At 31.2% G+C, this 15,171-nt stretch overlaps 1 protein-coding gene across 2 annotated transcripts in view; it reads left to right on the forward strand.

The window, feature by feature from the left end:
* The window catches only part of LOC139528703 (macrophage scavenger receptor types I and II-like), a 28,797-nt gene extending 16,198 nt beyond the window's left edge, over positions 1 to 12,599 (forward strand). The window contains exons 5-9 of one of the 2 annotated variants that reach the window (XM_071324829.1): positions 4,416 to 4,600; positions 6,945 to 7,022; positions 8,513 to 8,673; positions 9,677 to 9,760; positions 11,899 to 12,599. In XM_071324829.1, coding sequence (XP_071180930.1) covers positions 4,416 to 4,600; positions 6,945 to 7,022; positions 8,513 to 8,544 — 295 coding nt within the window. In that variant the 3' untranslated portion in view covers positions 8,545 to 8,673; positions 9,677 to 9,760; positions 11,899 to 12,599. Of the gene's footprint in view, positions 1 to 4,415; positions 4,601 to 6,944; positions 7,231 to 8,512; positions 8,674 to 9,676; positions 9,761 to 11,898 lie in introns of those variants that run through there. The other variant, XM_071324828.1, reaches the window with a different exon arrangement.
* Positions 12,600 to 15,171: the final 2,572 nt, after the last annotated feature.

Genomic DNA, 15,171 nt, shown 5'->3' on the forward strand with positions numbered 1-15,171 from the left:
GGGTGTTTATTTCACATGTCGCACCGTATCTCAAAAACGATTCTTGATTATGGCTTAATATTTTAAACACTTCTTAGTTATATTAATCTTAATATCTGTATACTTTTTGGTGAGGATTCAAAGTTTCATATTTGAGTTATTGAGTATTTTGTAAAAAAAGGGGAGGGTTTTCTTATATGTCGTGCCATATCTCAAAAATGTTTTATGATTATTGCTTAAAACTTTACACATGTCTTTGTAATATTAATCTAAAGATCTGTATACATTTTGGTGATGATTCAAAATTTCATTTTTGAGTTATTTAGTATTTTTTTTTTTAAAAGGGAGGGTTTTTTTACATGTTGTGCAGTATCTCAAAAACAATTTTAGATTATTGCTTAAAACTTTACACACTTCTTTGTTATATAAATCTTAAGATCTGTATACTTTTTGGTTTTGATTCAAAATTTTATTTTAGTGATATTTAGGTTTATGTAAAAAAAAAATAACAGGGTGGGGGGTTTCACATGTCCTGCTGTGTCTTTAAACGAATATATGGTTATTGCTTAAAACTTTCTCAGAAACTATTTATGATTATTGCAAAAAACTTCCACACAAGACGTCGGGCGTATCATGCGCTCATGGCGCAGCTGTTTATTTATTCAGGCATCCTTTTGGAACATTTCAAGTTTCAGTGTTAACTAGAGTATATGATGCCATGCCAATCAAATACTCTTTCTAATTTTTCTTCTAATAAAATAATAAAATTTACATGTTCAACACCCCCCCCCAAAAAAAAGCAAAAAAAAACAAAAAAACAAAAAAACTAAAAATCAAATAATGTTGTTCCGAATCGGTGTTGTTTTTCTGTCAACTAAATCATTCAAAGAATACATAAATTAATTAAACAGGCTTCCAATTTTCACAAATATGATAGATCATATATAAAACTTGTCCCTTACAGGTCTGATTTTATTGTAACTAAGGCATATGATAAAATTTTGCAGTTTTACGGGTCTTTTAAACTTTGTCCCTAGGTATAATTTCCCTCCTGTTACCTCAGTGACTGTTTTTTTTTCGCGTGTTGAAACATTTTAAAGATCAATTTTCTATTTCTGCATTCCAATAAAAAAGAGCATCATTTCCTAATTGTATAGCTGAATGTCAGCCAGTTTGAAAAATCCCAATCTAATTAAAAACCGATCTCTCATGGTCCCGTTTTCTGATATGTCGCGACATATCAGAAAACGGGAGCATGAGAGATCGGTTTTTAATTAGATTGGAAAAATCCGATCTCCCCAAATTAGAGAAGGATGTTAAAAACAATTTCACTGACGAATTACCAAGTTAATCTACTATATGCCAACCATTTCATTTAATTTTAAGTTATGATCATCATATTAAATAGATCTCAACATAATATACAGTTTATTGAATGAAAAGACAGTTTTTTTTTAAATTTTTGATAACAGCAGAGAACATTGTGCAATTTTTATATAGTTTATGATAACAAAAAGGAATTTATTTTAGAATTTTTCATTACCTAGACAGGTTTTTCATCTTGCAAATACAGTTTAAAAAGATAAATGACATTTTTTGTTGTTATCTTCCGATTGTGATCAATTTGAAATAATGTATTTTTTTTTTATTAAAGTACAAAATAAAGTAATTGTTTTGAAACAAAAATGCCTTCCTGTAACCAACTCTGTCCTATTACTTGTCCTGTTACTCAAGATTCTTTCATGTTACCCAACATATCGGACTACATTTTAGGATATTTGCTAACCTTTTGTATTGAAAATGCTAAATAAAATAATTGGCATTTGATAAAACATTGTAGGTTATACTAGTAAACCAGATATAAAAGAAAGAAGTGGAATTTGTTTGTACCATTTTAATTACATCTATTATCACATTTAACAATTATTTGAATTACAGACCACAGTTCCTAGATCCTCAATATGTGCGTTTTATTTGTGCTATTAAAATACCGGTTCTAAAGACATTTTTCTTTTTTTTTTCCTATTGCCAAAAATTAGACATTTACAGATATTGTCTCAAATAAAGATGGAGGACGATATTTTTCATGATTTGTCCACATAAAGGGAACACCTTATATTTTTAGTTTTCAGGTTATATACATTTTTATCTTTTCTGCCTTTATAAGTTTCCAGGCAGATTCTTTTTATGATTTCCCTTTTGTCAATACCAGTAGTCAAATTTTAATCATTTTCCGCCAAAGAAATTTGTCAAAGACACATTAGTTTTAGATCGAATTTTTGTATCAGATGTACGATTTCTTCATTCAGGTTATGTATATTAATTGATTTTGCTAATATGTCTTTTAAATCGGGTTTCAATTGAAATTTTATAGTGTGTCTTTCTATGTTGTTATGTTATATATTACTATTACATGTTATATATCTAAATAATAATTATTTTTATAAAGTAGTTGTTGAGAAAACTCCTACCCAGATAAATACGAAACATTATATAGTATCCGTATTACTATTAACAGCAAAGTGTACGGTTGATGTTTATTATATTATTTGTTTCATCATAACGTCATAAGGGTTTAATCGTTCTTTTATATATATCATAGATATTCTGTCATTCCAATAGTAAAACCATTTTATGTAGAGAGGCGTACTTTAAGCAATGCCGGATACATTAATTAACACCAACGTCTTGTCGATATATGCCTCATGTAGAGAGAGTACACAATGTTTCCTGTGATAATTCACCATCACAACAACTCTCTTTTATGTCGGTATATGGTCGGATGACAGGAAATCTTTCTGACCCTATATCATATATATACAATATATGTGTAGGACTCTAAAGTGCGATGTGGACGCTAAAGTACGATGGTCTACGCTAAAGTACGTGGTTCCATACGCTAAAGTGTAAAAACGTTGTTCGATAATGACGTTAACAGTTGTTTATACAAACTAAAAAATGAACATACCGGGAAATATATTAGAATTATTTGATCAACAATTTTTTTACCATATGTCCATGACTTACGAGTAATTGATTGAATTTAACCGTTCTTTGTCGGCTGAATCACAATGTTTGTTTTTTTCGAGTGCTGGAAAAAGGACTTGTATCCTACAGTCGACCATTTGACTATATAAATACTAAACAGTATACGCATACTTATCCTGCTTCTATGTGAAGCGAACGGATACATTCGAATCGTTGTTTATGTAGTAGTTTACTTTGTTATCCCCGTTAAAATGCCATCGATTTTAATGAAAAGTAACGTCGGTAAAATAGAGATACATATTTTTATGCGTTAACTATAAATTGTATGCTAAAACATAAGTTCGTTCTGTATATTGTAGAAAAATACGGAAAAGGAGAAAGCTCGGCGAAAACTGCATTTCTCCTGCATTTTGATTTAAGCTTATGAAAATAAATGTTGCATATTTCGACAATGAACAAATTAGGGAATTTTAATTTTCATTGATAACTGTAAGGGAGGTTGTAACATTAGTGTGAAAGGCAATCTACACCAATTATCCAAATATTCAATACGCTCCGAATTGTTAAAAATTCATTTTACATGAAATATAATATTAGCAAAACATAAATTACCTTTATAGCAATTATTACTTGGTCGGACTTGTTAATTTAGAAACAATTATTTCCGCCTACCGGAAAATTGTAAAGCCTGTCACATATGTTTTACCTTAGCATAATAGCTTTTGCAAAAAGACTTTTTAAACCTCAATGTTTAAATACTTCGAATCTTACCCTTTGGACCATCATACTTTAGCTTGATACACCATTGTACTTTAGCGAACAAACAACCAATGCACTTTATCGTGAGACACCATCGTACTTTAGCGTAGACCATCGCACTTTAGCGTGACCATCGCACTTTAAAATACCATCGCACTTTAGAGTCCTACATACAGTGTATTTACATTGTTGGAAAATTTATTTGTATGAGCTTAATAAACAGGGCGAAAAGCGAGGCTTCGCCTGTTTCGTAGCGAGTACAAATGAATTTTATATTTTCCGACAATATGCATGTATTGTTTTATTCTGAAATTTACACCCAACACTTCAATTTTCGTTATCAAAATGTAAATCATTGTCTCTAATTTTTCAAAGAAATCGACATAGTTTAAACGCGGACTGCGAAGAGAACCCTAAAAATGAACTGGTTCAAAAAAACAAAAATCTACATTACCCCGTGCTCAACATGGAAGCAGGGTAACAGGAGTCTTTTATTTACATGTACGGATAAAACACAAAGTTATTAGTATACCTGTTATTTGTACAATAGTTGTCTGATTGCAGGATAAAACAGTCCCAAGTGACAATTCGAAATCAATACAGATTTTATTATCAGATACATACTATTTTTGTTCTGTAAATTATTTTAACTTAGTTGACAAACTATCATATATTGTATCGTTAAACAGGATAGGGTTTTCCTTAGGAAATTTTGTGAAAGATGGTAATGGTCCGATTTGGCTGGACGACGTACATTGTGAAGGGACAGAGAGCAGCATAACAATATGTCCACATAGACCTTGGAAGGATCATAACTGCCAGCATCATGAAGATGTAGGAGTGTATTGCTTTAGATCATATGATAACAGTTATGGTAAGTGAAAAAAAAACAATGTAATAACATGAGCAACACGATGGAAACCACATGTTGAGTAGGATCTGCTTATTCTTCATGAGCACCTTAGATCACCTTCAGGTTTTCTATGTTGTGCCTTATATACTAATGTTGGTGTGTTTGTCTTTTTTGTTTTTTGCCATGGCGTTGTCAGTTTGTTTTTAATCTATGAGTGAAATAACGTGTGCTTTTTGTTTTATAACAAATACAACTTAGTACTTATTCGGATATAGTAGCATATGTACAAACAAAAGAAAAATAAAGTATCTCTATGCGATTGTAATTTTGATCATTCATTTTGGCCTAATTTGTTTTTTTGGCCTTATTCGGCTTATAAGATTTTTAAATGGTTGTGACCATTCCCGATCGCACGTTACACAATCACACCATTCCTAGAGTATTTAGTTTATAAATTGTATCCAACGTTTTGATCCGCCATGGCCAAAAATAGAACATGAGGACCAAATGCAGTTTTTATCTCTAAACCTAAAGCTTTTTGATCAAATCTAACGGGAGAAAAATTGTTCAACTGGTCAAGATCTATTATCCCTGAAATTTTAATTGGTTCCACTAAATTAAAGGAAATTATGCAGTTTTTGTTTATTATCTTGAATATAATCATAGATAGATATAAACTGTAAACAGCAATAATGTTGAGCTAAGTCATTGTGTTATTTTTCTATGATAATTCTCGAATTCTTGTCTTTCGTTTTTTCTTATGTGCTTTATCTATATGCCTTTTGATAATTCTTAGATACATATAAAGTGGCTCTGTACTTATTCATCACGTTCTTGTGCTGTTGTAAACCATTTTGTTATTGTGCTATTGTGAACCATTGTGGTATTATTGTCACTCATTTTTGCTAATTTGCTTTGTCTTTATGCCTTTTCATGTTTCTTTGATACATATATGATATGATGGCTCTGTACTTAAACATCCCTTCATTGCGTTATTGCACTATGGTAAATGTATGTCTTCTTGTCTTCAGTTTTTGGTAATATATTTGGTCTTTATGCCATTTTTTTGCTTCATTGTTTTTATAGGGGTTAACATTATAACACAAGGTTGACTGTTGTACCCCTATTTTTGACATATTTACCTATGATGTCTGTTTATTTTGTTCACACATAGTTTTGTCAATATAATGAATTTGATGCGACTGTCATACAAGTGAGAGGTTTAGCTGGCTTTAAAATCCGGTTTTATCTACTACTTTCCATATAAGAAAATGAATGTACCAAGTCAGGCTAGCTAGGAATATGACAATTGTTATCCATTCGTTTGGTGTGTTTGAGCGTTTTATATTGCCATTTAATTAGGGACTTTCCTTTTTGAATTTTGAGTTTAATATGTTTTTTGATTTTACATTTTACAGCTCTCTATCTGCATTAGACCATGATGGCTCCGCAATTTCCTGTTACTAAGTTACTTATTACAATTCACGTAGCCCATGTACCTTTATGGTAATTAAACTTATTGAATTGATTATACGATGAATTTTTTTTACACTTTGATTTAGAAGAAAAACGACATACCTAGATAGTAAAATTAAATATCTGATAATATCCACAATTTTATATTAATAAGTATTGTAATTTGTATTGTATTGCTAAATGTTAAATCAGTATTACAAACCTCATCTTGAATTTTATCCTTTTTTTTCGAAATTTTTCGAAATTCAAATGTGACGTCACTTTGTGCGTTGATCTCGTCGTCTAACTCGGTTGTGATTTTTTATGTGCTAGTTTAGATTGTTTTATGTATACGTTTTTATTCTGTCGTTTGTCACCACTTCGGTGTTATTATGTATATCCATTATATAGTCATTTCTATTTTACTGTTTGCAAAAGTATGAATTATTCTAAATACTAAGGATGTTCTTATCCAAGGCAGATGACCTTAGCCATATTATTAGGCACAACTTTTTGAAACTTTTGGTCCTCAATGCTCTGTTACTTTGTTATTGTTTTGGTGTTCGAACTTGTTTGATCTAAGCATCACTGATTAGTCTCGTGTAGACTAAACGCGAGTCTGGCGTATTAAGTTATAAACCTGGTACCTTTTGATAGCTATTATTTGTGTCGTTCTGTACCAAGTCAGAAAAGTAGCCATTGTTATATTATAGTTCGTTTCTGTGTGTTTTACTTTTTAGTGGTGTGTTTCTGTTGCGTCGTAGTTCTCCTCTTATATTTGATGTGTTGGCCTCAGTTTTAGTTTGTACCCGGATTTGTTTTTTTCTCAATCGACTTATAAATTTCGAACAGCGGTATACTACTGTTGCCTTTATTTAACTTTCGTTATTTCTACAAATACATGTTTCAGAATCACATTTCTATAGGAAATATTGCAATGGAACAGTATTGAATAAGACAATTTGTGACAGTGACGCTTGTTGTACTGGTAAGTTTTACTTCAACCAGAGCTATGATTTAGTCCTTTCGTGTAAGCAATGTTACTTCTGAATATTTTTGATAATCACTTGTAAATCACAATTATTATTGCAGTGTGTTAAATGATAAGAACTATTTTTATTTCATACGTATCAAATAATTATATTTGCACAGAGCGTTCATAATACAAACGGTTTAACTATTAATTAGAGACCTTTAAATGCCCTTTTCAAAACAAATACAAGTAAAACACGCAAGTAATATGATTTAACTGATCTTATGAATTAATTATATTACACGTGTAGTTGTGATGAATTTGATATATATATATATATATATATATATATATATATATATATATATATATATGTCTATATAATACATGTATTGCAATTTTTTTTTATTAATTTTATGCTTATGCTTAATGTAACAGTTTTGTTTAACACTTTTACTATATACAATATATGTTATTCATTGAACTTAATATAATTGGTTAGGTAACACTTATTCTAAATGAAAAAGTTTTCTTAATTTGTTTATCTGTAAGTATTTGTCATAAAGATTATTTCTCATTTTCATTTACATACTGACATCTTGATATTTGTTTATGTTTGATCAAAACTTAAATTATATATTAAACTTGCAAAGATACCATAATTAACTTTTTGCATCCTTTGTTTCCATATTCCATATCTAAACATAACTAGTATATCATTTGAATGTATGTTCTTTTTGTCTTGTTTAACATCGAATTTTCTGTTTTGTGGCGCGATAAATGTAACTCTTTGCTGTCCAAAGTTCTATCCACTTATTCTGATGGAATACAAAACAACTGAGTAAGTTTGCTTAAAAATATTGTCTTCTTTTTACAATGAAAAGGAATGAAATGAAACAATGTGTAAACATAGACAGGAGATGTCTTGCATGCACTTAAAACAAAAATGGCGCGTATTGACTGAACAGAGAAAAAGGGGAAATCCTTATGTACAATCTAGTTCGTAACTAAATAATACCGGTACCAATTTCAAGATACCATTCTGCAAAAGGAATGCAAAATAGAGTTAAGCACGACCAGCACACATTGACAGCGTCACTTCATACATCTTTTTGTAATGATGAGTTTTGGGATGATAATAAAAAGTAGAATAAAATAAATATCGAACAACAGAAAACATTTTTAATGGAAAGTCCCTTATCAAACGACAAACCCAAAAGCTTAAACCAATCAAACGAATTCAAAGCACATATCGTAGGCCTGATTTTGTACAGACATTCTTAATATAGAATATGTTGGATTTAACCTGGTTTAAAGCTAAATTACTCGTTCGTTTCGAGTAGTAGAGTAATGCATTTGATTCATCTATTAGATACAAAAAACCTCCACTACCCAAAAGGCCCTCATTTCACAGTTGCAATTTAGAAATCAGGCCTTTCTATTTTGGCCGCCTAACCTAGAAAAACATATCCACTTTAATAATAATTAATTTGTTTTCATTTCAGATATCCTCGACATATTTGTCCAAGAAAACTAGAGTAATTATTCAATATGGGTTAGCATATTAATAACACTGGTTGTAGAAAGAGACATTTACTACCCATTATTATATAGAAAACTGACAGAGCACTGGCAAAAATATGAAAGAAAACACAAAGAAAAACAAGTAAATAAAAGCGAAAAATCGAAATTCTAGAAAACTAACACATTATCATCTAACATAATCATTACGGTCAATACTTTGCCATGTTTTAGCGAAAAACCATTTCTGTTCAGTTCCAAATGATATAGGAAGTTCTGGTAGCAGGATCCGTCATGTTCTATACTTTAATGGTAACACATGTTTCTCTATTCTTAAATGTTTTCTAATTATTCAATATTTTTTTTATTTTTTTGTCCTTTTCTTCCCCTACTATATTATATATGTTTGCAGCCCTTTATACCGCACTTTTTGCACTGTATTTTCTAGCATATCAACCTCACCAAGACCCTTATATAGCATTCGAATAGTTGGTTAAATTCAACAGAGATTATTATGTAAATGTAGGGATACTATATATGAAGCTGTCAAATTCATGTTCACCGATTTGACTCATATTCTAATATTTGATTTATAACATACTAAAACGCAAATTCAAAATTAAATAAGTCTGAAATAAACAGTTAACACTGGCATCTTTCGTCCCTCATTTAGTCTAAACGCCATCTAATTTATGTTCATGACAACCACCGGAGACTGTCGATTATCATACAACCCGATCTAGACATAACTATAAAATGAAATAATAAAGCGACTTCTTCAAATTGGATTTTCTAGGTCTTTTTGATTTCATGGTATAGGATTAATTAAAAGTTAAATACTTTTATTTTTGCGCTTTAATATTTTTATGTAAAAAGGAAGATGTGTATGATTGAAAATTAGACAAATATTCACCAGATCTAATATTTCATGTATAGACATATGATTGTAGCTGATTGTAGTTGTTAGGTCCCTTTTTATGCATGGAGAGTCTTTAATTTTGTTCTAATAGAAGTTACAGAATTTATATATATTCGTCAATAGTTTTAGGATAAATTAAATTTATTTTGATAGAATGCATTCAACTTTGAAGATATTAAAGATTTTAGTCGTATATTTTGTTCCCTTTTCTTTTTTTCTTTTATTGTAGATCCAGATCGACTGTAATACATTTGTTTAAAAGGTGCTTCCGTATTATCAAACACGTTCAGCTTGGTGAATCGACATTCAAAAGGTACATGTAATCATAATTTAATGTTTTTGTTACTGTTTCGGTTTCCACACATTTGATAAGCAGCCATGAGCTATGGATGTAAGCAAACACATATGAAAATTCTGCTTTTAATCTGATAAAATATTACAATCCTAAAATCCTCCAATAGATTACTAAGTGAAAACAAACAATGAACGATATAAAAATTTTTCCACCAAAAAAAATGTATTTTAATATGAAAGTAGTAAAATTGAGTTTAAAATGTCATTTCAATCGTCAAATGATAGCTTATTGTACGCTGATTCCAAAAATATATGGTTTCGATACAATATGTTTTATATAATGGAGATAATTTGTTACTTCCGGTTTGAAAAATGTTACTTCCGATGAAATTTGAATATTTACCTCACACTGATTCAAAAAATATCTGGTTCTATATACTTTTATATTAATAAAGTACAATAAATAGCTACTTCCGGTTTACTTAAGGTCACTTCCGATTTTTTTTCAAGGTTAAATAGTTTGATACCTATTGCCAAAAGTCTCATGGCTTTATCATGTATACATGTGAAGTAAAAGCAAAGGTCAAAATCTAGAACGTCAAATTAAGCTATGACCTTGAGATTTATGTAAGGCCATAAACCAAGGACCTCAAATTAAAAGACCATAGGTCTTTATTATATTTGGTTTATGAATTATATCACCATACGTGTATTTTTAAATACAAGAGGGGAGAAAGCTCCGTTTTACTTTCAACGTACCCTTGTAATCAAAATTTACGTGTTACGAAATGTCAAAACTAACAATTTAATGAAAATAATTTGTTGATATCTTATACGGTTTGTGGGAATAAGTGAAAATAAACCAAATTCTAAAATTATAATATGACCTTGACCTTTGACCTTGACCTAATTTTCATTTTTTTGGACCAAGGACCTCAAATAAAAAGATCTTAGGCCTCTATCACTTATGGTTTACAAGATAGAAATGCATATCACTTATATCAAATGCATAAGGGAAAATAACTCTCATATGGAGCGTTCATATTGCTTCGGTCAAAATAGGACAAATCATGCAAAAGATATAACGAGCAATTTTATAAAATAAATTTGTCGTTATCTTTTACGGTTGCGAAGGAGTAGTGGACACGAGGAAAACAGTGTTTGGGAGATAACTCCTACAAAGAAAAGTATTCGGTTACGCAGGGTATATTTCAAAGGCGCATAAACTGTTTAATATCATATACCAAATATCTAAGCGACATATTGCAAAACAAATATTTATCGCAAGAACAAAATTAGGCGGAAGAAAGAAAAAATAATCAGAAGATAAACAATAGGTCTTTCCATAGAAAAGTTGAAAGACCTAATAATTCAGTATTTTGTATATGATATAGTTGTTGATGAGGCTATTACCGTTACACAAAATGTTAGCAACTTTGGTTGAAAGTATAGCTGTCAATAATGAGCAAAAGCCATACTATGAAGGAGGCTTTCAAAGGCCCGACATGTTCAAAAGTTAATCAATTCCAATGAGAAATGATTGACACAAAATAGACAAAAATAACTCACGAAATGACTTTAGACACACAATACCAATACACATGAGTACTTGCATTTACCGAAAGGAAATGACAAAGGCAGTTACACATAATAATAAGATAGTGTTCTCCAGACTAAAATATCAATATCCACTGTATTCAACAGAACACATACAAAATAATAGGAAACAATGGAACCAAGTTCTGAATATGGAAACAAGATTGACACTGTTTGTGATAAAAAAAAAAATGAGTATGTTTGATTAGTGTGTGATTAAGACAAAGACTAAAATTTGGGTTCGAAACAGCTGAAAAAGAAAACACAACAAAAGAAGACACCTTCAAATTTCAACTTGTAATGAGCCTGTATTAACCTCTGGGTGAATTTGCATTAGGAATCAGTGTATTGTTGGTGTTAAATACCATAGCTGTATTTAGGGGGAGGGTGGTACTCCGATGTCTTCTACCTAGCGTTTAATGTGTCCTACGTAGCTTTTGTCATCAAATGACACTTACTAAGAAATGTTTTGTTAAATCCTACATGTAGTCAGTTTACACATGTACGTTAGGCAGTATACTTACTATGAGTAAACATTGGATTGGTTTATTTTTTTAACAGATTGTGTCCGGCGTTGTCAATTACACGTGGAAGGGAAACATGTTATATAGAATGCAAGACGATCCATACGAAGTTATATATTTCATTGGTTTAAAGTGGACTAGAAAATCCAGCACAATCGCGGCTTGAAGACTATTCATAATGATTAATTTTATAAGTATAAGAAACAATTTTAATGAGTAATGTTTAGTTGTTTTAACTATTGATCATTAATTGTATAAAGTTTTATACTGTTAGTGTCTCATAAGTCAGTATTTATGGCTGGATATTGATTGTTTTATGTGTAAATATTATAATTGTTGTATATGTTTTATGGCAATCAATATGTGACACTTTAATAAACAAATTTATATATATAAATGTGATACACAGCTTGGATTCTTGTTCCGGAGACTGTTTTTATGCACTGTTGTATTATGTTGATAGTTTTGAATAGTTTCTCAGGTATTCTTCGGTAGAAGATTTCAATGCCCAATTAGAAGCTTCTGTCACGTTGTTACACAGGTTTATCTTTAACGGAGGAAATGACATCCGTTTGATATGTTTTAGCTTTTGATTTTGCCATTTGAATAGAGACTTTCCGTTTTTAATTTTCTTCGGAGTTCAGTATTTTTGTGATTTTATTTTTTGTTTATTCACAATAGATACTATATGATAAACGGTCACTCGAACATATATATAGATATTGTGTTAATAGGAGTGTGTACGGACATGGATCTGGTAACCCTGCACGAATAAATATAATAGAAAAACAACCAATGAAAACAGGCTGTAAGCTAAGCCTTTACAAATTAAACCTTTTTATCTAACAGAATTGTCATTTATTATTGTCAATAACCCTGAGCAATATATCGACCTAGCTTTACATCGCTTTTGTCGCTAGATGAACAGGTGGATTACATAATGTTGGCTGTAATACAATAAGTTTAATAAAAAAATTAATAACTGCATTCAAGTTGTCCCATCCGAATCGACAAAACCTTGACGAGATCTTCAAATTAGAACAAAAAAATGTACCTGTATTACAGACGTACTAAAAAAAAGCATTTTATCTTTTTATTATTAGTTGTTAGTGGCTTTAAACAGGCTGTCAGTAACTACCATTACTCTCAGATCAGTACTTGTTGTAGTGATATATACGTACTCGGCCACGTCCACTTTAGATGTAAGATGTATTTCTAATTGTTTTACCATAGATTTTGAATGTGGAAATATACATATACAAGTCGATAATTTGATATTAACAAAGATTAAAGCCAGCATTGACCTTCACTGGTATGCGATACATCATATTTGGGTCATTATTTGTTACGGTTCATTGAGTACAAACTGATTTGAATATATGAAGTACACGCTCTTATCGAAATGTGGGTTAGTATAATGGTAACAAACTGGTCAAAATTAGTTTCAGACAAATATCATAGTGATATGCACAAAATTGTCTTTTAGTATTATACCTTCCAATAAAATACCACAAACGACGGACAAACGATAAAACAGTATATATGCTTTAAATGGCGGCCATCAAAACATAATATCACAGAATGAATAAAGATATGCGGCAAACCTTCTAGTTTCGATATATTCAATAAGCACGAAATGATTTGAATATATGAAATACAAGCTCTAATTGAAATATGGGTTACTGAAGTGACATTACACTTTCAATGTATCTGTAAGAGAAAAGAAAGTATCAATTTTTTTTCTGGCTATTTTGGACGATTGCCATGAATAATATGCCATTTTACACAAAATACAGACACGAGTTATACACACCGATAAATTGACTGTTTTAAGCTGTGCATATACTTCTATTGTAACCTGAATGGATACAACATTTTCGTTCTTTTCGATTCAAGTGTAGTAAATTAAATTTTTATGATGAATGCGTGCAATCGTGGAAATTATTCTAAATAAAGCCTGCAATAACGGGCCATGTTACATGCCAATAAACTTAGGTAATGGGTTTCTAGTACTCGTTAATGCCCGTGTCACACTGTCCCGATTTTTACGCCGATTGCAACACGATTATGGAAATTTTCAAAATCGGGACTGATCGTATCCAGATCGGGCTATTCGTAGTGCCATCTTTAACCATCTTTAACCATCGGTCACTTTTTCTAGCCTTCGTGGACAACTTCGGGAAGGGTTCTAAATTTTTTAACATGTTAAAAAATCCCCGAAGGTGCGTCCGATGTTGAGGGTTCGTATTGAGTTCGTATCACCATCCTCAACATCGTAATGTCACCGGGAATGCATCTTTGAACATCGTATTGCATTCGTGTTTCCATCGTTTCCATCGGGCAGTTTTGACATGACGATGTCTACACGAATGAATCACGAAGCTACCCGATGTCTTACGATGGCAACACGACTTCGTGAAGACCTCGTAATCCCGTCGTGTTGGCATCGAATAAAAGTACGAAGGCGACAAGATGGAACTACGACGGCAATAAATCCAGCTAAATGTAATTAAGTTAATTTTCGCGCTAAAAAACATTTAAAGTGCCATGCGCGATATGCACTGGTCTGTCTAATACGACAGTTAAGAAAGAGGTTTACAAAACATGGAGCTCATATCATATGATTCTATGAGAACAAGAAAGGCGACAGCGTTGTTTCTATTAATTCAAATGGAACAAGAAGAGCAGCTATTACAGGCTCAGGATTTACTTTTACAAGTAAAATATTATATTTTGTCAATTTTTCATATCAAGTAACATAATGAAAATCATAAACGCGCCTCGTACACCAACACTGCAGGTACACGTATAAAGGGAAACCAACTTTTTCTTCATTATTCTGATTTTTTATGTAGCGTCTGAGTTGTTGTCACACGAATGTTTACTCCATAACCATTTTGTTTTCTATATGTCATATTTTGCCGCATTTGTTGCTTTCTCCACATCTTTCCTTTTGTCTATATTATTATGATATTCTCCTGGAAAGAGCTCTTTTTGAATAAAAGGGACCAACGAACCCATTACCTTACCTTTAAGATAGATCAGTAAACATGGGCATAATTATGGGTGATTATTCAGACTAGTGCACACATTTTACAGTTCAAACAAGGCAATGCCGAGCGTGGCATCCCCTCGTATGTAACATATTGGGGACAAATATGGACACTATATATGTATTTGACACATGCAGAAAATGGTAAATTGAATATGCATATTTGATACATAAACTATTTTTTTAGAAATCAAACATAACATTCAGTAACTGGAAATACCTTTAATATTGTCTTTAGAACCAGCAGGTAAAAAAATG

This window comes from Mytilus edulis, chromosome 6 (genome assembly GCF_963676685.1).
Source record: "Mytilus edulis chromosome 6, xbMytEdul2.2, whole genome shotgun sequence".
NCBI classification, from domain to species: Eukaryota; Metazoa; Mollusca; class Bivalvia; order Mytilida; family Mytilidae; genus Mytilus; species Mytilus edulis.